The sequence below is a fragment of the Pituophis catenifer genome, unplaced genomic scaffold, assembly GCF_029215685.1.
Source record: "Pituophis catenifer annectens isolate HBS135680 unplaced genomic scaffold, rPitCat1.0.hap2 SCAF_2, whole genome shotgun sequence".
Classification (NCBI taxonomy): domain Eukaryota; kingdom Metazoa; phylum Chordata; class Lepidosauria; order Squamata; family Colubridae; genus Pituophis; species Pituophis catenifer.
The window spans coordinates 252728009-252753846 of record NW_027256882.1 but is presented as its reverse complement, the minus strand read 5'-3'; the positions used below and the strand labels follow the sequence as shown (position 1 = coordinate 252753846).

The 25838-nt window shown below is 34.9% G+C and overlaps 2 protein-coding genes across 6 annotated transcripts in view; one reads left to right on the top strand and one right to left on the bottom strand.

The window, feature by feature from the left end:
• CAST (calpastatin) overlaps positions 1–20528 on the top strand; it is an 80912-nt gene extending 60384 nt beyond the window's left edge. For 4 of the 5 annotated variants that reach the window (XM_070938770.1, XM_070938768.1, XM_070938772.1 and 1 more), the window contains 18 exons: positions 39–140; positions 764–847; positions 2237–2284; positions 3743–3847; positions 4538–4639; positions 5008–5109; positions 6333–6434; positions 7067–7150; positions 8753–8800; positions 9042–9125; positions 10507–10611; positions 11133–11234; positions 12865–12957; positions 13707–13760; positions 14519–14611; positions 17044–17115; positions 18015–18075; positions 19184–20528. In XM_070938770.1, the coding sequence (XP_070794871.1) occupies positions 39–140; positions 764–847; positions 2237–2284; positions 3743–3847; positions 4538–4639; positions 5008–5109; positions 6333–6434; positions 7067–7150; positions 8753–8800; positions 9042–9125; positions 10507–10611; positions 11133–11234; positions 12865–12957; positions 13707–13760; positions 14519–14611; positions 17044–17115; positions 18015–18065 (1431 nt within the window). In that variant the 3' untranslated portion in view covers positions 18066–18075; positions 19184–20528. Of the gene's footprint in view, positions 1–38; positions 141–763; positions 848–2236; positions 2285–3742; positions 3848–4537; positions 4640–5007; positions 5110–6332; positions 6435–7066; positions 7151–8752; positions 8801–9041; positions 9126–10506; positions 10612–11132; positions 11235–12864; positions 12958–13706; positions 13761–14518; positions 14612–17043; positions 17116–18014; positions 18076–18292; positions 18540–19183 lie in introns of those variants that run through there. The other variant, XM_070938769.1, reaches the window with a different exon arrangement.
• The window catches only part of ERAP1 (endoplasmic reticulum aminopeptidase 1), a 30280-nt gene continuing 22388 nt past the window's right edge, over positions 17947–25838 (bottom strand). The window contains exons 16-20 of the mRNA XM_070938767.1: positions 25557–25718; positions 23286–23426; positions 23098–23179; positions 21080–21263; positions 17947–18042 (exon numbers count right to left, since the gene is read on the bottom strand). Coding sequence (XP_070794868.1) covers positions 21114–21263; positions 23098–23179; positions 23286–23426; positions 25557–25718 — 535 coding nt within the window. The 3' untranslated portion in view covers positions 17947–18042; positions 21080–21113. The remainder of the gene's footprint in view (positions 18043–21079; positions 21264–23097; positions 23180–23285; positions 23427–25556; positions 25719–25838) is intronic.

The window sequence follows — 25838 nt, the reverse complement described above, 5'->3', positions numbered from 1 at the left end:
TTTTTTTTTAATAATTGCACTTTGGTTTTACAATTTAGGTGACAATTAGTGATAGTGCCCTGGATGCTCTTGTGGATACACTTGGTATGCCAGAACCTGAACCTGAAGAAGATACTAGTTCCATCGTTGAAGTTGAAGAGGTATATCTATGCTACATTTTGGGAAATGAGCCCAAAATAGAGTCACTTGGGTCTAGTGATTAAGACACCAGGGTAGAAACCAGAAGATTGAGAGTTCTGGTCCTACCTAAGCCAAGAAAACCAACTAGGTGATATTGGGCCAGGCACTCACTCTCAGCATAACTCACCTCACAGGTCTGTTGCTGTGGGGAAAATGGGAGGAAAAAGAAATATTAGGTATCACTCCCTTGAGTTATTTATAAAGTAATAAAGGCAAGATTTTTGGTAAAAAAAAAAAATCTAATCAATCAATCAAATATACAAATAATCAACCAGAACAATATTTGCTGTTGGTAAAAGAGTTGTACTCCTAAATTTAGAGTAAGCACAATTAAATACATTAAGAGGTATTTGTAAATAAAAAAATAATAAGATTAGGTTGCAACTATGGGAGAATAAAGTGCTATTTAATTAAATACTATATATTCAATGGTCATACACTTAGATGTATATGGTTCATCATTCATTGATATGATTGATTTAGGTTTAGGCACTTTTAAATCCCACTGATTTTAGAGTATGTATTTAGATTTCCAAAGAATCCTCCTTTATATTGATAAATTGTTTTTTCCTCCCTCCTTTAGCCAAAGGCCATAGAAAGGAAAGAAAAGAAACCCGGTGAACGTGATGATACAATTCCTCCTGAATACAGATTAAAACCAACATTGGTAACTAATAATCTCCAGCTTTCAGTGACATGCAATATATATTATTTTTGTTAGTTTAGAAATTGCATTGGGATATTAAATTATTCAGTTATTTAGTTGATGTCTTACTGGTTTTACTTTAAGGTCACGTTTTTTCTAATTTTGCTATATTGTGTTCAGGATAAGAGGGATAATTGCAGTTTGAACACTGGGATTCTTGACCTGGTTGCTCTTTCATCTTTCACTGCTTTGATGTGCCATGAAAGGCAAGAATAGGGAAATGCTTGTTTGATCCCTTTGCAATCATGTGATGAAAAGGACACACTATAACAATTCCACCCAGAATCTGGGTAGTGATTGCTGGCAAGGGAATTATATGGTTTTTTAGCTTTTTGATTTGTCTCTTTTGAATAGTATGTAGAAGTTGTTTATCTCTATGTACCTACTGATGGCTGGTTTTTGGAATCTGTAGCTATATACCTATTCCTTACCAATTGTCAAATATTAAATACTGGAAGCAAACAATTGGTGTTAATTTTCTTAGGGATATACAAATATAGCACATTTGGCTAAATGGATAGTGTTAACATCTAAATTTAATAGAACTAGTATCTCTGGAAACAATTATACTAATTACAATAGGAAGCAATGGTATATAATGTCTAAAAAGAAGGATCCAATGCTTTTTTCCCTGCTAAATTGTCTTTATGGGGAAATCCAACATTAATTGGAAAAAAGGTGCTGATATGGAAATATTGGATGAAAGTGATGATACTGTCTTTGGCCCAAGTAATAGATGATGAGGATGAATTTTTAACATATTCTCTGCTAAAAACAAATGTCATCTATCAGATACTACTCAGTGGAAATATTTACTGGTACAACATTTGTTAATAACATTGTTTGTACCAGTGGTATATTCAGCATCTGAGACACCTGAGAAATTAGATCAACTAGTTTAGTCTTTTATACAACAAAAAATAACTTAGAATTTTATGAACTCCATTAAGTCTGTGTAGAAAAAGATTGTGACAGAATTTACAGGTTGTCCTTGACCTTCGACCATTCATTTAATGAACTATATAAATCGGACATGCAACAAAACCTAAAATTTTCAGAGTATAATATTTTTTTGAATTACATACCCAGTATATGGAATTTGACAACTGGATAGCATGGCCAAAGCCTAGTAATGACACTAGGCTTACTACATCAGCTGTAGCTTGATCCATTTCTTCTCAGTCATCAACTGTGCATCTGAATTATTATTATGATATAGAACTATTAAAGTTCTGGGAAATTGAGAAAATATTTCTGTTCCAGTCTAGACTTCTTTTGTATCTTCACTATTTTTACTTTGATTGAATACAAATTGCATTCATAACAATAGTTCTTTTTTATATATATTAGGACAAAGATGGGAAGCCATTGTTGCCAGCAGCCGAAGAGAAACCAAAGGTTATTTAACAATTTTTAAAATATTTATTTTCTATTACTTCTGTTGCAAAAGAACAAGTTGAGTGAAAATTTCATCAGTTCTCTTTTAAAAACATATTGAGAATACATTCAATATTCACTTTGGAGGAAGTCTAGTATATTACAAAGGGAAGTTCTTAATAAATACTTTTCTTTTCGTTTTATTATTCTTTTCCTTTCTATTTTTGCAATAGCAAATACAATACCATGTTAGATCAAAACAAAGGACTGTTTGGTCCAGAACTTTAAGTCACAGGTTCCAATTCTGTACATGCAGGAAATTCAGAAAGAAGACAGGAAATCAAAAGCGTTCTTTCATTGTTGATTCCCAGCAACTGACACTTTAGGTGTGGACTTTTTTTCTGACAGTAATATACAAGAAATCCAAATGAATAGCCTTATTCTTATATCAATTTGTCTTCATACATTGGTTGCCATTAGCACATTTGATGGCAATGATTTATATGTAGTTGAAGAAATTACTTCCTTTTATCATTCACAAATCTCCTCATATCTTACTTCAACAGATAAGACCAGATTCTAATACTGTGGAGGGATGAGAAAAACTTTTTAATACTGAATTTTTCCTTATATGCATGATTTTATAAGCCTCTATTATCCCCACCAGTGGTTCACATCCTTTCTTTAAAAACTCAAAATATATCTTCCTTCTGCACTTCTTACCTTAGTTTTTTGTCTCTTACAGTGCAAGTAAAAGAATATTTTACCAATGCCTATTACTCTAAAAGTTTCAGATCTTCTGTTGATTTACAGTATACTGTAACAGAGGCATGTTTTGCATTATGAATAAAATCTCATAAGAGCTGAATCAATATCTTGGAATATATAATTATTGTTTTAGAAATCTTACTTATTGTTAGGTGTATAATATGCTGTGGCATCAGTTTGCATTAAAGCAGGCTAACTGGATCTGCAGAAGAAAAGGAAAGTGCAAGATTCCCTTTTTTGCAAACATTAATACTCCCGTTCCTCCGGGGGAGGGGAGTTTAGATTCCTATCTTTTGAACAGAAATGTATATATACAATATTTCCAACCAAATATCCACACCACAGTAATCATGTTCTTACCTCTGCTGAAGAATGGTAACTTGACAAATGGTAACTTGATAAATGTTTACACTATAAGAGCTGTGGTGGCACAGTGGTTAGAAAGCAGTATCGCAGGCTAACTCTGCCCACTTCCAGGAGTTTGGTCCTGACCAGCTCAAGGTTGACACAGCCTTCCATCCTTCTGAGGTTGGTAAAATGACGACCTAGATTGTTGAGGGCTGTATGCTGACTCTGCAAACTGCTTAGAAAGTGTGCTGAAAAGCATTATGAAGTGGTGTATAAGTCTAAGTGGTATTGCTATTGTCGCTGTCATTTTTGTCTGTTTTTAAATTGATAACTATGTATCTATTTTCCCTTTTTGTTTTACAGCCAATTAGTGAGACTGAACTCATTGATGAATTTTCAAAAGACTTTGTCTGTCCTGCTTCCTCCACAGAAAAATCAAAACCAACTGAACTTGCTGATACGTCTAAGGTATGTTTCTTTTCCCAAAACAGTTAAACCCAAAATCCTGTATTGAATTGGATTACTTTTTCTACTGATTCTACCCCAATATGGTGAGAAGGGCATGTTCCTTTCCTATCAGTTAAGAAGTGTTGCCTGGTGCAGCCTAGAAGGAGAGATTTTTGGAACATCACCCCGCTCCCCTTTGTTTGGCCTGTCCCTGCTGCCTTTTGTAAATATGATTATGTGCCTGTTCATGGATTAGACATTGTCTCCTGGTGATGTGGCTGATTGGTTAGATTATGCCTGGATGCCATGTTTTATTATTTTTATTTTTAAAAAATATTGTCTATGTTACGTATTTTATTTGTTTTGTTTTAAGCTGCTTAGTGTCATGTAAAAGTAAGATAAGCAGCGATATAAAACCAGCAAACAAAGTCCTCAGTTGGGAAGCTCTTTTGAGAAATCTGAGAGTAGTATTTCTCAATGCATCAGTAGAATTTCAGATTGAGAAAGACTGCATTGGATAGAAGCAGATGAAAAATTGTGTAAATTCATCCATACTATAACTTCACTTTATATTCTGCTCTTATATAACTCATCATTTGTTAAGGTTTAGGTAGCATGCTGAGAAATAGGTATTTAAGCACAACTCCTTTTAATGGTGCTCAAGCAGTCATACCTTTTAAAGATTAAAATTCATTCATCATTTTCCCCAAGAAACCTGTGGTAGATGAGCCCCCCAAAACTGCCAAAGAAAAAGTAGCTGCGTCTCCTGTAGCTCTTCCTGTGCAACCTCTGGCTTCATCAGAAGTTTCACCAGTGAGTATCTTCCTAGAGACCACAAAAATGAAATTACATTTGAGAGGGCAATAGCTCTCTCTCTCTCTCTCTCTGTGTGTGTGTGTGTGTGTGTGTGCACATGTGCGAGAAGGAGGGAAAGAGTATTTGTATGTGTGGGTATGTATAATCTAAAAACTGAAAAGTTTTATTTGCTTCTAATATCATGTGACAGAAGATGATTTATTCCTTGAATATAAAGATGAAATGTTCAGATGTTTTCTAAATCAAATATTTTAATTGTGCTAAGATTGACCGGAATCTCATTATATCTACCTGTTAAACACATAAAGCCTCCTGATCTATGCATGCAAAGGTAATCAATATCTGTTTGTGTCATCTTGCTTTAGAAGCCCGAGTCAACTAAACCCCAGAACACATCTGCAGAAGAAGCTGTCTCAGCTTCAGCTGTGCCTTCTGTGAAATCTTCAGCTCCTACAGTCACTTCTCCAGTGAGTAACCAGTTACACAAATTAATATAAAATTAATACAAAAAATCCCAAGATACACTTGATTAAATTCAATAATTGATTTTATGGCAAAGCCATGGTGGCCCAGTGGTTAGGCTCTGACCTCTACCAGGAATTCGATCCTGACCAACTCAAGGTTGACTCAGCCTTTCATCCTTCCAAGGTTGGTAAAATGAGGATCCAGATTGTTTGGGGCAATATGCTGACATTGTAAACTGCTCAGAGAGTGCCATAAAGCAGGGGTTCCCAATCCTCGGTACATGGTCTGAGGATTGAGACAATCGGTACAAGTAGAGTGCGAGCGTGCAAAGCTGCATTTGTACAAGCGGCACACATGTGCAAAACTATTCCCTCTCTCCTCCCTGTTGCACTACCACCACCGGAAAGGTTGGTGACCCCTGCTGTAAAGCAGTATGGAGCAGTATATAAGTCTAAGTGCTATTGTTACTGCTATTACTATTCTTAGCATCCTCATAAAACCTCCTTTATAGCATAAACTTTCAGTATAGACCACCCAGAAATAGCAGTTCACACATCTTAAAGTTATGTAAGTTCAGAAATGCTGATATAAATAATTTGGGAGTTGAGATAAACTGGATTTTTTTTTTTTTTAATATTTGGGATTGTTAAATTGAAGCTTTTCCCCTGATTTAGGGGCTGACTAAGTCCAATTTAACTTAGGCTTTTGGCAAACTAGTCTTTAAATGTATCAGTGGCTAAGACGCTGAGCTTGTCAATCGAAGGTTGGCAGTTCAGCGGTTCGAATCCCTAGTGCCATGTAACAGGGTGGGCTCCAGCTTCTGCCAACCTAGCAGTTTGAAAGCACGTAAAAAATGCAAGTAGAAAAATAGGGACCATCTTTGGTGGGAAGGTAACAGTGTTCCCTGTGCCTTTGGTGTTTAGTCATGCCAGCCACATGACCATGGAGACATCTTCGGACAACTTGGGTCTTCAGCTTTGAAACGACGATGAGCACTGCCCCCTAGAGGCGGAAATGACTAGCACATATGTGCGAAGGGAACCTTTACCTTTAATCTAGGAGAAAATTCCATATAAATTTTGTATATACCTACTATAGGTAGGTATATACAAACCAGTTCTACATTACAGTACAGTGTTAAAGTTGATATCAGTAGTATTATATTTCTCATTTTTCAACCAGTTTTTAAAAATACATCTTAATTGATTTTTCTTGTTATTTATAGAGCACACAAGCAACTAATGAAGCACTAGAAGCCTTATCTGGAAGCCTAGGAAAAAATGAGCCTGCCCCAGAAGAAAAAAAACCTGCTGTGGATAAAGTGAAAGTAATAAAATATCTAATTTGCTGGTTATAATGGAGGGGGCCTTTTTTATTTTCCAAAAGTACCAAAATAGTTCGTTATGAAATGTAATTTTTCTGTAATTGCTAGCATTTAATTCTTAATTTTTTGAAAGTATTTCTCCAACGATGGAACAGTGCCACGACAGCGGGTGGATTTCAACACTGAACATTGTATATTCATAATTATATATGTTTGTGGCTTCATGCATTGTGTGGAGCCAACCATTCTGGTTTGTGATTGAGCCTGATGTATGAAATCAAGTCAATTATGACCTGTTCCACAAACTATGATTAAGCAATTCAAAGCTTACCAAGCATCATTGCAGTCACAAGCAGAGATATTCTAAAATAGTATTTTGAAAGCGGCATGAAAGAAGCATGGGTGTTGCTGTGGATTTAAGAATATATCTCAGAATGGCTACTCATTGAATTCTTGTTCTCATGCTCTTCATGTGGTAGGGATTTGGCATGTGGAAGAATTTCTGTGGTAGGATAGTCAACAATAGATTTAGTTATTGTTTTATAAGTATAATACAAAGCAATGGGACAATCCTAATGAATTACACTGAAACTGTCTTGTTGTTGAAAGTTTCTATTTCTTGTATTCTTGTTCAGGAAAAATCAAAAAAAGAGAAACATGAGAAACTTGGGGAAAAGGAAGAAACCATCCCTCCTGATTACAGATTAACTGAAGTAAAGGTAATAGAGCTTATTTTTCTTGTACGCTTCACTTTTTTGTTGTTCAAAATGAAGTTTTTATGTTTTAATAAACTTTCTTCAGAATTGTGGCATAAAGTTCAGTTCAGTATATCAAATCATGAATTTTGGATTTGTGTATTTGCCTACTGTAGACACAATATATAGAATATATTGATCGTTATGTAAAGAGTTCAGTTAAATATACAAATTATTCTGAACCATTTTCTTCATGTTTTCCTTCTCATATGGCAATATATTTGCTGGTCTGTGATGGCAAGATCCCAAAGCTATTTTGGTTAATTTGTTAATTCTGTTCATTAATAACCAGACCAAATATGTGTCCTGAAATTGGGGAAGTCTGCAGGAATGGGGGTCAAAAAAAAAGAAGAGAAAATAATAAACATGACAATATGAGAGTAGCGCTACCAATTTTTGTGTATATTGTGAGGCTTCAATTTAGTGATTGTGGTTGTTCTCTGAGTTTTTTGGGCATCCCAATAACCCTTCCTGATGCCTTTTTGGGATCTTATTTCCAATATTTCTGCACTGCACACTTAATACTGTAAGTATTACAGCTCTGAGATATTACTATACACCTTGTATTACAAAAATCACAGATTAAATTCCTAAAAGCTTCCAGTTTTACCTCACAAATGATGTGGCTTCAGAAATTGGCTTGCAGATGTAATGAAGGAATGCATAAATGTAGGAATGCATCAACTTGAAACCTACTCCAGAAGTGGGTACAGCCAATGTTTGTTTAATGGCCCTTCAACACACACACCCCGCCTCACCAATCCCTGGAGTTGCTTAATTTAGGCATTGGCAAGGGGAGGTTACATATTAATGAAAATTATGGATCTGGATTATGGGTTTAGAAGGTATTGGGTGCCTACTATGACAAAAAAAAAACTAATTGGGCTAGAGCAGAAAGTTTGTTACATTGCAAGAGTAAATAGAAAAAGCTAGCTTGTCTTGTCTTTTTAATTTAAAAAGGCAGCTCACAGGACCCTTTTTATGTCATAATAAATTAATAAACATTAAAACTAAATAAAGTATTTCTAAAGTTCCAAAAGCAAAATTCATTGACAAAAAATTCACCCATTGGAACTCGTAACAGCAAAATGCAGTTAAGAATGTTCCTTTTGCAATTATTCCTGCTTTTTATGTTGAATTTTGGTTTGGGGAGTGCTGGAAGCTATATTGTTCACCTTAATCTTTAAATTGCACGTGGATCCTTGACTATGAATGCCTTGTACAATATATCAATATCCTGAATTAGTATGAATGATGTAACTTGATTGCATGTTGAGTCTTCTCAAAATTTGAAAGTCGGTAGACAGATATATCTTGCAATTGCTAAATCTTCCAACTCGTCTTTCAGCATATGTTTTCACAAACATATTTGAGGAAGGAGCAGAAGCTAATTAAAAGATGCAGTTAATAAAAGCAGCTGCAGGCATTTGTTAGAATCACTCTAGAAACATATATACTTGATTCTATAAGATGGTTGATGTCCTAAATTTGGGACAGAATTATGTGTAATATTTGACTAACCGCCATAGTGCACTAATTGCTAGACTCCCTTTTTTCCCTCCACAGGATAAAGATGGGAAGCCACTTTTGCCAAAACCTGAAGAAAAGCCTCAGGTGGGTGCACAGATTAGTCAGGAACCTTATATATATATATTTCCTAGTTTAGAAATAAATAAATTGAAAGCTTTTGTTATGACTTAATGTCTTCCAATTGGACACTTACTTAGCTGACTATTAATTCTTTCATAATTAAGAGTTCTAAATGGAGAGTTCTGTATTCAGTCACCTTATAAAGGAAAAAAGGGACATTTAGACATGCATTAAAACATTTTTAATAATTTGTTCTGATTTCTAGCCCCTGAGTGAAAGTGAGCTTCTGGATGCTTTGTCTGAAGGGTTTTCTTGTTCTGCACCAGCATCAACAACAGAAACACCTGCGGTAAGGATTGGTTGAGTCTGAGAGAGAGAGAGAGAGACTTTTGACACTCAGATGAAATTACGTATATACTCTAGATCAGGGGCCTCCAATCTTGGCAACTTTAAGACTTGTGGACTTCAACTCCCAGAATTCCTCAGCCAGCAAAGCTGAGGAATTGTGGGAGTTGAAGTCCATAAGTCTTAAAGTTGCCAAGATTGGAGGCCCCTGATCTAGCTATATATATAAAAATATATTAACTGTAGTAGAATTGTATACTTTATACTGTTGAATTGCATTCAATATTATTTCAAGTATAGAAGCACCTAGATCTGTACAATAACGTTTTTATAGGGTCATTTTTACATCCCTTTAATAAATTTGGACACATATTTTGCATTTTTTTTCATAGTTGAGTTGAGTTGAGCTCAAAATGATGATTCTAGAAAAGAAAGAGATGTTGGAAAAATTACAGACTGTAGGTAAATGCTGTGTAATGCCCAGTTTCCTTGCCTTTCAACCTAGGATTGGCAATTACAGATGATTCCAGATGTGAAGATTTCATATCCATTAATGTGTTCATGTGACACTTTTATAGATACATTTGCATTTATGAATATATACACTGCCCAGAAATCTTGCTCAGAAAAGGGCAAAAATATATCAATGAACGTTATAACAATTTCTGATTGGAATTTCTTGCCTTTGTAAGACAAATGAACCTCCTATTACGTAGACACACACAACATTTTTCAAAACAGAGTCACTTGTCCATCTACCTCTTCCAACTTAAAGCAGCAATGGAAAAAAAGGGAGCTGAGATGAACAAAGGGAGCAGCACTGGGAAGAGAAATCAAGAGAGGAACAATATGAGTGGAGAGGAGGAAGCAAAATAAATGAGAGAATCTGTACTGAAGCTTTATAAAAGGGGTTTAAAAATCACAGTTGAGCAGCAAGCAGGAGCTTAGTCCATCCCAAATTCTTTAGGTGATTTAATTTTAAAAGGTATTGTGTTTCAGTCATTACTGCCATTTGAGAAGTGTAGAGCAAATTCTCTTATTGTTTTCCAAATAAATTTTAGCTTTTTGCATTATAGAAGATGGGAGATGCCATACTTCTTTGCATTGCTTCTTCCTCTTCCTGCATGTACTGTAGAGTTCTTGATTAGCTGAAGCTAAGAGTGTGGCACTCCCTTTCAACAGTGCATGCTCTCTTTAAATACCATCTCTTCCTCCCCTTTCAGCAGTAATTACTGGAGGAAGAACTTGTTGCACTTTCTGTAAATTCTTTAGTTTTAGAAAAGCATTTAGGAGGCATTAAGGGACAGGTCAGAAACAGTTTTCTGTGTTAACTTCTTTTTGTCTCACTTTTACATATATTGATGAATCCTTTCCTTTCCTTGTAGAAATCTACAGGTCCTAGCAAGCCTGTTGTTCCTACGGAAGAGGTGATTTCTTCTGCTGCTGCTCCTGCTGTGCATTCATCTGTTCCGAAAGAAGCAGTCATCCCAGTAAGCAGAGCAATACTTCCTGATAACTGTACTAATGGCCAAAATGTCAGACATTAGCAACTTTCAGCAACCTATCAATATTCTAATATATTGACATTGCAATTCAGTTTCATTAGTCCATTTGATGTTTTAGAAATGTTGATGATTCAAATTCAAGTCCAGGATCTTGAAGTTTGGAAGGAACAGTAAATGATTTAAAGATATATGCACGTAGTCATTTGCTTTTTTTATACAGATTGTTATTTGTTGGAGCAATCAAGTAGTGTTCTTGAGTTACATTGAAAGCATTGTTTGAGTTAAATTTGATTTACAACTATTTTTTTTAAAAAAAAAGTTTTAGAAATATTGGAAGCTGAATTCCCTTGCTTGTAGTCGGAGATGCAGAAATAAAATAAAGACTGTAATCTTCCCTGCAGCCTTTCAAAGCTCTTTCACTGGGCTCTACATAATCTCTACCACCTTGGAAGTTTGTGACTGTGTGTAAATATGTGTGGTTTTTTTGTTTTTCTTAAATCTGTCAGGGTAGGAAAGAACTTGATGACGCTGCAGACCTTCTTGCAGACACACTGGGACAAAGAGAGCCTGACCCAGATGAAAACAAACCAGTTTTGGATAAAGTAAAGGTGAGAAAAGAACAGACCCTTCTCCCCGAACTGTGAATTAGTACTGTACTTGTTTTCCAGAGTTGCAAAGAAAACTAGCTGTCCTGAACGAAGAGTTGGCAGAAGTAAGGATGGACTGAGCCAAGGAAGTTTTCTGAGAAAAGAGAAGTTTTCTGTGTCAGCTCTCTAAAGCAGTGTTTCCCAAAGTGTGGTATGCGTACCCCCAGGGGTACGGGAAGAGTTTGGTGGGGGTACACATTGCACCGGAGTTTGGTGGGGATCACGTGGGAATATCCACTGCACCGTGCTTAGCTGCGCCCACAGAACAAGGAAAGAAATAGGCCCATATCACAGTTTTTACACGGGAACTGGGGCCATCGTACATCGTATCGCAACTCATTATGGCGGGAACTTCTGCGCATCCTTCGCGCAGCTCGGGTTCGGCCATTTTTAAACTGCGGGAACATTAACAGTTGACGTTGAGCCGCGGAGCTGTTTAAACGCCGGAGAATTGCAGTGTTATCTAATGGTTAGAGTTAAAGCATATGTTTTTTATGAGGGGTACTCAGCGTTACGAAAATTATAGAAGAGGTACACATATGTCAAAAGTTTGGGAAACACTGCTCTAAAGAGCTCTCTCATTGTTTGTTTCACTGCCCATTTTATTGCTTATTCCTGCTTTTGCTCCCTTGTTTTGCCGTTTTAAATACTGAAAATCAAAATCAACATTTAATTTTATCTCTGTAGTCTTTGTTTATATGAAATATAAACAGACTCTCCTCACATCCTCATAAATTGTTTCAACTTCTACCCTCAAAACGCAATAGAGCACCGCACACCAGAACAACTAGACACAAGGACAGTTTTTTCCCGAATGCCATCACTCTGCTTAACAACTAATTCCCACAATACTGTCAAATAATTTCTTAAGACTGTATTACTATTATTATTATTTTCTTCCTTACTAGTATCTATCACTTCCCACTTATTACTATAACCATGTGCTTGAATCTTTCAATTCATATTGTTTTTACTTGTTTCCCAGTACGATTTGATAGCTTATTAGTAATCTTGACTATCACTAAGTGTTGTATCTTTTTATTCTTGATGAATGTATTTTATTCTCCTTATGTACACTGAGAGCATATATACCAAAGACAAATTCCTTGTGTGTCCAATCACACTTGGCCAATAAAAAATAAAACAATTCTATTCTATTCTAAAAGAATTCTATTATACCTGTGCAAGAAAAACGTTACTTAAAAACTACAAATTTGTTTATATATAATCTGTTAATTTTTACAAAAGGCTGTGCACCAAAGAACAGAAAATTCACAGAGACCTGACTTAAAAATATTTTTAAATGTCTTAAAATGTTCTAGTATTTCTTCAACTAATTTACAAAAAAAATGTATGTTGCTTTGCATTTAGATGGCATTGTAAAACATGTCATATACTTGAATCTGCAATGTTTTGTGGTATTTTTTGTAATGTTTATGTGACATTAGTTTTTAAACATTTTCATTCTTCTGAAAAGATTACCAAGTGTACTGCTGAGATATAGATGAGATTGTCATCTATAAATCATGGTTGGGATTCATTAGATTTCTCTAAAAAATAAGTGTATTTAAAAAACCCCCGCTTTTTACAGGAAAAAGCCAAAGCAGAACATTTAGACAAACTTGGAGAAAGAGATGATACAATCCCTCCTGAATATAGACATCTTCTGGACTCCGATGAAAAGGTAAATAGATACTTTTAAAGTCAAACTTACAACTTCAGGTTTTTCTTAAAGAAATAAATGTACTGAAGCAGGACTAGACTGTCAAATAACATTGGTAAAGAACAAATGCAGGATGCCCCTAGTATTTAAATGTATGCTACCTCATAAACAACAGTATTGCCCAGTCTAGAGTCTTCTAAATGTGTTTAAGTTGAACATCCTTTAGCATGTCAAGATGAGTTCTGTTAATCAAGAATCATGGGAGTCATTGTCTATAAGAATCAAAGTTAGGGAAGGATGCTTCAGGGCAACTTCAGCAGATTGCTTAACATTGAAAATAAAAGCATCATGCTGCCTTTATATTTTTTGAAACTGTGTTTTACATACATGCAAACATAGGACTGGAAAATACCTTGGGGGTCTTCTAGTCCAGCCCTCTGCCCCAGGCAGGAATCCTTATACCATTCCGGACAAATGATTGTCCAATCTTTTCTTGAAAATTTCCAGTGATCCATCCACTCCAGTGAGTGATTTCCATCACTCAGTTTTGTGCTGGTGGTACAGTTTTCCATAAATATAATAAAACATTTAAAGTTTCAGCATGCAGAATGCAACTTTTGAAGAACATGAAGATAGTCTTGAACAAACAGAATTAGGAAAAGTTGAACAATCTAACAAGCATTCTAGATTATTTAAAATAGATGACTAGAGTAGACTTGAATAGGTTGGTGAATGAAACTGATACTTAATTATGTTTACCTTTGTCAAAGGATAAGCCTATAAAGGCAAAAGATAAAGATGGTGAGAAACCCAAAGAACAAACGGTAAGGAAGTATTACTTTCAATTCTATCCTGTGCTTGCTTGTCAGTAGATTGGCTTTGTTTATTGAAATATGAATCCACCTCCAGGACTAAAAGGATGGATATGAATCCATTAATGTAACATGAACTTTAATACTGTTCAGATGAAAAGGTTGATTAGTTTGTATAGAACTAATGAGAAATAAGATAGCTTCTATCTGTGATAATACTGGAAAGAACAACAATTCTTGTTTTATTTATTTAAATTTCTACACTATTCATCTCACCTAGGTGATCCTGGGTGGTTTAGCTCAAGAAACTTTAGGTCAAGAAACCAAATTCTTTAAAAAATGCAGGATTCTTATGACACATAATGAATTAGAAACCAAATAGAGCTGAGCTCTGATAGTGATAACGGAGTACTTTTATTACTTCTGCTGCTGCAACTTGGTGGGCTTTTGTTCCCAGTGGTGGTCAATTCATATCAATTAACCCCATGTACCAGGGAAGGACCTCAGGAAGTAGGATCCAGTGGTGAGCATTAAAGAGAAGGATGGTTTTAATTTTAATAACAAAGACCTGCGGCACTTGAAAATATTTCTGCATTTTTAAAGTTCTTGTTTCATTTGCTCTTTATCTTTTGTACCGAATATGTTTGAAACTCACAAACGGATGTTTGATAACTAAATTTCTGATTTTGGTTTAGAGCTTGTCTTCTAAGATGGTCTTGGAAAAGCACTTATTTTGCTGTTCTTTAAAATGGTAATTATTCTTATTTCAGAAGCCAGACAGTGACTCAGTAGCCATTGATGCTCTCTCTGGGGATTTTGACCATTGTGGTAAACCTGTTGTTTCACAGCCACCTTCAACAAAGGTAGGCCTCTTTTTTGGCAAGACCAGATGTCCTTTAAATCAGTCTTAACATCCTGCCGCATTAAGGGAACAAAAGTAACAAAAGGTAGTTTGCAAAATGGCCTTGCTTCTGTTTAATAAACAGCAAGTAAAATCTGCTGTTGAGCAAGATTTGATGTGTTATGTGGTTCTGAATGAATATATTTTTTAAAAAGTATATTATACAATATTTGCATTCTACTTGTTGAATGTAAGCCGTATTTAGGAAAGAATCCTATTTGAAGAGTGCAAGATGACCCAAATCAGAGTTGCACGACCTACTATTTTACCTTGCCCTTAAGGCAACAAGCAAACATAGTACTTCTGCCTCTTATTTTCTCTCCAACACCACCTTGAGTTTGGCTGGGCTGAAAAACACAGATTGGCCCAAAGTTACCCAACCAGCTTTCATGCCTAAGGAAGGTCTAGAACTCTGTCTCCTGGTTTCTAGGCATGCACATTCACCAGTACACCATATTGCCTAAATGTGTATAATGGATCTTTTTTCTATTATGCATGAGAATCCATACTGATGTGTCAGAAGAAATTCAACATCTTTGGTTCAACAATCTTTATTAGACCTTCATTATGTCCAAGTTTTGAGCTTCAAGAATTCTTCAGTAAGGAAATAGACCAGGAAAAAGGAGAAAAATACGTTGAAAAATAATTTGAAAACTATCTGTGTTCTTAATCATATAGCAAAACACACTGTAAGAGTTTTTGAAACTTGAAAGCTTATTCTCTTCTGTGTCATTTGGTTGATTGTAATAAACATGGTTAGCTCTGGCTTTTTATCATGGATACTGTGTGAAATGAATTTATTCATTTTATTCATTTATTTATTTATTCATGTTTTGTCTCTTGCGGTTATCCAATGCCAACATTTAATAGAAAAATAGTTTTATGTTTTCTCAGTTTAATGCCACTCCTCTAAATAAGTAAAACATCCCCATTTATACTATGCTTTATACTAGAGCGCCATCTGCCTGTTTTTAGAATATGCATTTTTTAATGTTTTTAATTTTGCTTGTATAATTTTATTTCCTTTCCTATTTCCATGAGAATTTGAGGACTGGATTCATTTAAATATTCTTTAAAAATACAGAATTCATGGTTTACCTACTCACAATTATTTGCATATAGCTTTATCAAAACTCCTTCTTTTGATAGGTTTGGTTTAATTTTTAGGGAACCTGATTTTTAGGTTATTAAAAATTCTACCAAATATAAGAATATAGCTGAGGTTAATCCCACATTAGCTTTTAAAGCTAAGAATAACCTGTTAAACAAATACTGTTTAAGAGTGGCATTTTACTTCTAGTTTTTTCAGGAACATGCATAAATTAACTCAAATAATGGAGCAAAGAGTTGGTTGTTTTAAATGCTAATTCAGGTTTCTTAAGAATCAAATGGAATGAGGGAACAAGTATTAAATGCCTGTTCTTGCTTTTAGTTCTTAGTTGTAAATCTGAGTTCTCAAGAATGTCTCCAATGCAAATGCTGCCTAAATTATCCAAAGAAAGTCTTCACTCATCAAAAATACAAGTTGTTTTGAATGTCTCTAATAAATAAAAGCTAATAAAGCTTTTCTCATAATAAAGTTGTGCTAAGTATAGGCTTCTTTTTGTTTGTTTGTCTCTCTAAGAAAAATACAAATAGGGTACAGTTTTCCCATGTGCATGTTGATATGCCCTCAATAAAATGCAAGACTTTATTCTTACACCATAAATAAAAATATATGCATGAACCTGCATGTTTAAACATTAAGATTTAGAAAACCTATATCTTCCATAAGAGAGAGAAAGCAGAACCAGAAAAGGAGATGCTTGGCAGGAGATCTAATTTCCCGCAGTCATGTGTTCCCTTAACTAAAGTCTCAGCAGCTCCATTATATAAAAACATAATGCCTCCTAAACTTATAGTATGGAACTATATACAGTGTTCTATAACAACTAGTTTTAGCTTCTCCTTTCAGTTATTCTGAACCCTTCAGATCTCCATCATATGAATTTCAGTTTTTCTTTATAGGTAATATTTGACTTAACGATGATCCATTTAATGATGGTTGAAATAGGGAAAAGTAATTGTTGACCTGTCTTCAAAGTTAGGACCACTGCATTGCCACCATAGTCATGTGATTAAAATTCAGGCATTTGCCAAATCAGATTACATTTACAACCGGTAGCAGCATCCTGTGGTTACCTAATCATGATTAGTGACCTTCCCAACTGGCTTTTAACAAGAAATGTTAATTGAAGGAAGCTGGATTCACATAAATGTGATTTGCTTCAGGACCATTTTTGCCCCAATTGTGGCCATAAATTAAGGACCACCTGTATGTATCTTGTGCAACTACACTTTGAAAAGATGTTATTTCTTAGAACACAAACAAGCATTTTTCTCTGTTGGGCATAGGAGGAGAAATCAAAAGGTGCTGCCTCATCTAAAACTAGGAAGGAGGAAAAGAAATCCAAAACACCCAAGAAGGTAAGAGATTGTTTATCATAACAATTCTACCTAATGTGATTTGTTCCACTTTTGTCTCTTGTATGAGCTGGAGAATTTCTGAAGCATCTTATGTGCAATTTTAAAGCTTATTTCTCTTATCCTCTCTTGTTAGTCAGGAAGCCTGATTTTTTAAATCTCATTTCATTACTATCACCTATTACTAGAATAGAAATCATGGAACCTGTTGCTATACTCAGGTTGAGCTATGTGAAACTCTGGGGATACAAAGAAAAATGACTATAATCAATTGAAACTATACCCTGGCCTGAAACGTACTTATGAGAACATTATTTCTAAATTTCATGCAAAAGCTAATAATCCTCTGGAGATTTTATGGAGCCTGCGTACATTATTTGCCTAAATTCATAGGCATATTTAATAGTAGCTACTACCTTAGTTTCTTAAACATGTAAATGATAACCTTTTTGCTGTTTTAGATGCTTGTATTGGGGCTGGGAGGGATCAAGTCTGGAGTGACTTAGATTGGAGTGTCGCCTTAGCTAGCAACAACTGGAATTGCTTGTCACTAAGTGATGTGGTCATGTATCATACTTTATGACCATATCACTTAGCAATAGATATTTCTTCCCAATGGTGATTAAGTCAAGGATAACCTATGTGGCAAAAAATTTTTTGTGTATTTCAAACTCACTCCCTGCCCCAAGTCTTTATTTATCTTTTTTTAAATGACCTGGCTAATGCATCATACGTTACTATGGTATGATTAACCTTGTCCTATTGACAGAACTTCACTGAACATGCTAAGCCAAAGCCACCCCCTCCCCCCAAGACATAATTCATAACAGAATATGTGAATTCAGTGTTTACTACATGGATGCAATAACTAATGTCATGGTTCTTTTTTTCTCTCTTTTAAGGCAAAGGAGCAATCTTCCACTGCAAAATCTGAAAAACAAAAAAAAAGTTAAATGTCATCAGGTAAGGCAGTCCTAAGTTACCTATCATATATAATATGCATGTGATTCAGAATGAATTAACTTTTAGAAAATCTGTAGTTATAAACCCTGACGTCAGGATAGGTTTTTCACTATTTCAGAGATTAGTTTGACTCATAGCACACATCCTGATGTCCTAAAAAATCTTTCCCGACATGGGGCCTTCTTTATAAGATGTCCTCTTACATCTTTCCCATTAGGGATCCATTGCTGTACACCTGAAGTAACAGATTGGATAACCTACAAGATGCATCAGCCCCTTTTTGCAGTCCCTGGAGGCCTCTCCTGAAAATATCAGCACCAAAATACAGAGGCTCATTTTCTCCTTGTTTCTTACAAATAACAAGTAAAATTAGATCATTCACAAAAGAAATAAGCTTGCTCTCTCTGGTGCTAATAGATCACTGCCATAATCCTTGAAGTTGGAATAAATCATTTTAAAAAATATATTCTCTTTGTGACTGTTGTTGGCTGTACCTGAGCTAATTTTTTCTACAGACCTCTGGTTAATTTTGAAGCACACTGCAAAATATAAGTTCAGAACTACAGTAATTCCTCTTTCCCAGCTGCTTGGGAAGAATGAGAGAGTGAGTGTGCCCACTGTCACCATCCAGCCTTTGCTTAAGCCCCATCTGGTTCCCCAATTAAAAAAAAAAAACACCTTTGAGAGAGAGAGAGAGGGAGAGAGGGAGAGGGAGAGGGAGAGAGAGAGAGAGAGAGAGAGAGAGAGAGAGAGAGAGAGAGAGTGTGTCTGCTAGCCTTTTTAATGAAACACTAGTTTTTACTTTTAGGAGCAAAGCAAATTTGATTAAACAAGGAAATTATGTTCAGTAAGAGGATGTTATTTATATGAAACATCATAGATGCAATGTTATGTTCTCATATCCTGGTTTTTTGTTTTTGTATCAAGTTACAAAGTTGAGATGAACAGCTCTATACATTCTACATTATTGGTTAGTTTAAGTTTAAATCAATCCTGTTTATCCTGCTAATCTGGATATTTTAGTTATTTGTTTTAAATTTCTTGCCTCAGATGTTGAATGTTTTGACACACTTCCTTTTAAGAATAGAATATATTTTTATCTTTTCAGAATGTTTATCACCAGTGTGAAAATTCTTTATTTTGATGGACAGCTGCATTTGAACAAAAGCAGTTTTGCAAAAAGATAGCATCTTGGACATTTTATGGTATTGGGCTATGTTGGCATGCAAAGCATTTATTTTGCTATTTTCAAGGATGAACTCACATTTTCTAGACACTTACTTTATTGTCTGTATTATGGTCATTTTCTTAAGTTTTGAGAAGAAAAGAATGCTTTATATTTGTAAGAAAGATATTTCTTATGGATTTAATAGGAGTGAAATATGCAAAATTTTGCACATAATCTACCCACAGTGCCTGTAAATCTCAGTAAATCTATGCTAGTTTGTTATAAAAAGGAATGCTTTAATCATGAATTTGGTTGCCTTCTTACTTAGGCCAATTGCCTATGAGTACTTTTGCTGGAGAATACTTAGGGGAAAATGAGTAAATAGTTGCAAAGTTTTCAAAATGGGAGCAGAGTAGAAGCTTCTACGTTGCAGCCTTGGCTTTTTATCAAATAATGAACAGTGCCATCCTCTAAAACTTGCATCATATACAAAGCATTTGTGCTACATCTGTCATTGGCTTTCTGAGAAGGATATAGTACTACATCCAAACTTATAGAGAAAAGTAACTGGTACTTTTCCCACCAACCCTCTCTCCCAAAACTGTTCTACTATCTGCTTTACTCTGAGCAATATGTAACACAAGAGCTGAATACATAGGATGGCATAGTACCCATCCATAGAATTGAGAACATGCAAATAATCCTTATCATAGTGCAGTGTTTTTCAAACTTAGCAACTTTTGAGATGTGTGCCTTTCAATTCCTTTAATTCCCCAGCCAGCTATTCTGGGATTTGAAGTCCACACATCTTAAAGTTGTCAAGTTCAAGAAACACTGTCCTAGTGTATAGATATACAGCACAGCTGATTTCAGAATAGTTCTTAATCAGATTTCAGTGCTTCCCTTTCTTTAAGTATTCCATGCAGGGTATGTGAGAGATGGCTATAGTTCCAGATTCAGATGTGCTTTGAAATCTCTCTACCCACTTGCATATTAAAATTATCACACCTGTTCTTAGGCAGCTGACTCTATAAACTAAACCAACATTAGTTGCTCCAGGAATCTTAGCTGTGTGATTCCTTTTCACCTGCATGGGGATTAAAAGAAGGAGCATGGTGTTTTCTATCACGATGTTTACTTTTTTCAAATGGATTCAATAAAAGATTTCCTTGTGGATTACATCTTTCATACTGAAGACAATGAGACTGTCCTTAATTACATGTAATGTCAATACTGAACTGTTCTTGACTGTGGCACACTAATAAACATTTTATGTATTACTTTATATTTGTTATTTTGTATTCTGTTGCAACCTGAATTCTATCAAAAATACCTTAAATATGCTGTTATATCTTCTCAATTCCTATTACCTAACCCTTAGGCATACACATTTCACAGACCAGTCCAACCTTGCTTTTATGTGCTGCTATGGATTGTGGACTTTTCACATACTTTGCCACTAGGAATTGTGTCTTAATTATTGAAATTCAATGCTACTCAACTATAAATGATCAAATTTAAAACAGCACAACTTATTTTGGAGGGTAATACTCTGCCATTTTGTTTCACCGAGAATTCTAATATTTCAGCATATTTTAACAATGCAGAGGTCTTTGGAAATGATACATTCCAAGCCAAAAATATACTTCTCAACTTTTACTCCCAGAAATCGGGAATTATTATAGTGGTAAAAACTGTACTGTTTTCTTGCCTTTAATTTGTTTCCACAAGCCCCAACTTAGCCCAAGTGGAATAATTTTAAATATATTAAGGAACAATCCTGTTGCAGAGATTTCTATCCATTTATAGACAGTATGTATAGTTTTGAGAACTTACTTGTCAATTCTGAATCAATAGTTCACATACAATTTCACACTTTGCTATTAATCTGTAACCATGTCTTGATTTTTTCAAGGTTCTTATCCATCCACTGGATATTTTCCTCAATTGTTTCTATTGCTTGTTGAACAGCACGGAGCTCTGAAGTTTTTTTGTCCATTGAGCTGAAATAATTTTTTACCTATTGAGGAAATACATAGAGAAATACAACTGATTCTTGTAGGATTCCTACCAAAGTAGCAACAGAAAACTAGTTTTCTCAAATAGACTTATTACTGAATACCATATGCCATGGGATGGTATTCAAAACTATTCCGTCATGCTTATCTCTCCTTTCTCACTATGCCTTCAACCAGAAAGGAGTTGAAAATAAAAAATATATTCCAGTTGACGAGGAGGAGGAGCCTGGTTAGTGATGAGACACTCTCTTAAGAGATATGGATCATTCCCACATGCCTCCATTTTCTGGATGGTCGTGAATAGTTGCATTTTTCCCCTCCTTTCTCACAGAGGCAGCAGCTATCTCAGAAGTACTCATTCTCAAGCCCCACTCATTTCCAAATGAAAAATGTAGGAACACATACAAACAAAATGTAATAAATTGGGTGTACTACCGTGTTGACAATATACCATTTCAAAACTAGTCTTTTATACTTAATGCACGCTGTCAAGCTATGAACTATTTCTGCAATAACTAAGCATAACACAGATTTAAAAAGTCAATGAGGGGAGGGAACACGGTGCTGAACACAGGCATCCTCCATCTGCATTCAAGCAATCACTCTCAAACTGTAAGCACGATGCTCTGCAAGGATGATGTTCACATTGAGAATGTGCTTGTGTGCTCATTTTAAGGATGTTTCTTTTCTTATTCAAATCAGTCATTTAGAACACAATCAGGGTATTTTTACAATATACAGAAATAAAGACTAGTTCATTGAGTTTTAAAAGTTTTAACATTTTGTAATGCCAGATGTCATGTCAGGCAAATTTTGCAAGGCCTACTGTCAGGCACAAAAAAACAGGTCCACATGTGAAGGTTCAATTTAACTGTTATTGTTAAAAGCTACACATAGGAATCTTCTCAGCTAACAGTCAATGTCTGATTACAGGTAGATAAGGGTCAAGATCAACTGGATTGGGGGGGGGGTTGGACTTGATTTGTTTATGGCTATTTAGGCTGACCCCTTTTTTCATCCCTCCCCTAGTTCTGCCAGTCCTTCTCCTACACCTAAATTGGTTATTAATTTGTTTCCAGGTCCAATTGAAGGTTCTAGTTTTATTTATAAAGCCCCACATGGCTTAGCAGCTGGTGAACCTCAAGGCTGCCTTTTCCAACTACTGTTAACCTTCTACCCTGAGAAACTGCTTTTGGCCCAATTTTCATGAGGGGAGGTGACTTGGGAAACTAGAAAACGCTGTTTTTCCATGAACTCCCATATGCTTAGTTATGAGCTCCTAGAAGGTAATGAAACTCTACTCTTCCAGAGGGCCTTTGGAAGTCTAAAACTGGATTTTGTTACTGTATTAATTAATTGAATAGTATCGTGATTATTGCTTGAAGTGATTTTGATCTGCTGATCTTATAATGATGTTGTGTTTTGTTGTAAGCTAGCATGAGTCAATTATTTGGAGATATGTGTGTGTGTGTGTGTGTGATATGTATGTATATGTGTGTGTGTGTGTGTGTGTGTGTGTGTGTTGATTAGAATAAGTTTAGTACAGCCAGCTGGGTGACCTTGAGCCAGTTACTCTTTCAGCCCTAGGAGAAGACAATGGCAAATCCCTTCAAAAATGTTGCAGAAGAATGCATGAACTTGTCTATACAATTGCTATAAGTCAAAATTAGTTTGAAAGCACAAACATATGTATCTTTATATACACAAACACAAAACTAAACATTATTATATATTCTTACCAATTTGATTCTCTCTATATAAAAATGGTTTGCACTGATTTAAGATAAAAAATATTGTGTCACATTTACTTATATAGACTGTCAAAGATATATTTACCTCAGCAAGCTGTTCCTTTGTGGAATAGTGATTTGTTATGCCGGTAATCATGTGTGCAAGTGAGTGTGAGCCAAGGTCAAATCTACAAGAAAAACAAACAAAACCAACAGCAAACATCAACAGAGTAAACAGTTTTGTAGGCTTCCTCAAAACAAAATAAAGTGCAAGAACATGAAGGTCATACATACTTTTTTACAAGTTTCTGCCAGTTTTGTTTTAAAAACTTCCAAGCTAATTGATATCCATAAGGATTCCTTCCAACGCTAATAACTATAGAAGGAAGTTCCTGAGTCTTTATTATGTCACCTTGCAATGCTTGATCCATTAGCCTAAAAAGAACAAACAAGTTTTTCAATTAAGCATGGATACATGAAATATGTGCAGAAATTTGTTAAGAAAATTATATCCCTTATTGAAGCTAACAAGGAGTACAACAAATAATGCAGCTTTTTAATTTGTTCTCTCATTGATTCACTCAATGAGTGCATGGCTAGTACTCCCCCAAAGTAATTATGTTCTGATTTTCTTGTCTAGCCCCATCTTGGCAATATTGTTTCACAAAACAATAATTGATTTATCCCATGTTTCTAGGTGGCCTAGATGCAAATATATCAGTTAAAAACAGTCATTTATTTGGAAGCTTCTTTTGTCTAATATATGTAAAGTAGAATATATGCACAACATAAAGGAAGTTGATGTTTTGAAAAAGCTGATTGTGAATATGGATTAACATATAAAGACTTGCTAGTACAGGAAAATAGGAAAAATAACTGACTGCAGAGGGATTTAGTGTTCAATAGTTTTAATATGTGCAATTAAAATATTTAGTATAGATTTTAAAAGGACCAGGAATAGAATGAGATAAAATATATAATTTTTTGTTGAGATTCAAAATGGAGGAAAAGCAAGTTAAAGGGTCTGAAAGTCCCGGAAAGTTCAGTGCAAACGTTTTAAAAATGATGTTGCATGACCCCAGAAAAGTTGTCTTAAGATGTATAAAGATACTTCTAATCATTGTTGGAAATGTGAAAAACATGAAAAGACATTTTCTCATGCATGATGTCAAAGAGCAAAAAACATACTGGACACAAATGCATAAACAAAACACATGGTGATCAGAGCGTTTGAAAAACTAATATTCAGATAAAACTGGAACTTTCTTACTAGGTTTTATGAACTATCAATTAGAAAAGGCTTATGGATGATTGGTCTTATATAGAGTAACTTTGAGGCTATTATATACACAAGGATGGAAGACTACAGGAAGTCCTCAATTTACAACCATTTGGTTAGTGACTGTTTGAAGTTAAAACAACATTGAACAAAGTGACTTATGACCATTTTTCACACTTACGAGTGTTGCCACATCCCCATGTTGACATGATCGAAATTCAGATGCTTGGCAACTGGTTTGTATTTGTGATGGTTGCAGTGTCCTGGGGTCATGTGATCACCTTTTGTGACCTTCTGACAAGCAAAGCCAATGGGGAAGCCAATTTCACTAAACAACTGTGTTACTAATAACAACTGCAGTAATTAACTTAATAACTGTGACAAAAAAGGTTGTAAGATGGGGCAAAACTCAACAACTGATTTGCTTAGCAACAGAAATTTTGGGCTCAATTGTGGTCATAAGTGGAAGACTATCTGTTCAGAAACATCAGTAATGGATGAGTGGATTATAAAGATGGCTGAGTTTACAGAAATAGGTAATTTGACTTGCAAGTCAATGCAAAAACTACTTTTTTAAAAGACTGGAAACCCTGTATAGACTTTTTGCTGACAATGAATAAAACTGAATGGTTGATATTTGTCTGCGGGAAGAAAGGAAGTATGATGGGAGGGTAAAGATGGTAATTGCTATGTTTATAACCTCTGCAAAGAAGATTTTAGTCATTTTAGACATCTTGCTTTTTATTTATTCATTTTTCTACGCTTTTATAATATTTTTCTGTTCTATGTTTCCGTAGTTTTTAAAATCTTGGTAAAACCTTTTAATAAAAATTATTTATAAAAAAGCTAATTGTAACTGTGGAATGGCTTTTTAATGAAATAACATTCTACTGACAAAATATAAATAAATATTAAACAGGGCAAAAGATAAAGATGAAGAAAATATAGTCTGGGACAGAAGATTAAAAGCTCTGTTCAGCTGTTTCCTACTTGGTATTAAAAAATTTGTCAATTCTTCCTTTTTCCATCCAAGCTTGAGTTGCCTACTGACCCCAAAGTAATAGTAATATCAAACTGCATTTCTCTGCATTTAACAACATGTGCAATTAATGTATAATTAAACAATTATAATTTGATTATAATTGTTGTCCCCCAGAAACAGTTATTGCATAACTATTAAGTGATCATGAAAATGTAAGAAATGTGTATTGAGAGAGCTACAATGTTAATATATGAGCTAGTTCCTTTGAATTTAAAATCACCCATGTTACTTGAAGAATGCTTACCAGTGAAGCTTTTCTTTGTTTTGGCTCAGACACAGTACAACTTCAATCTGATTCTTTTCAGTATCGAATTCAGGTAACTGATACTTGCTGAAAAGGAAATCCCAGTTTTCATCTGTTTGTATTCCAACAGCATATACTGCCATCTTAATGTTATTCGGCAATCTGTAACAAATTGTGCTCATATTATTCTCTGAGAAAGAAATATTAAATTAACGCTATTTATTTGATTCAGTTTGCAAAGTGTATCTCCCACCAAACAGGATTACATGACCCCTGAATAGA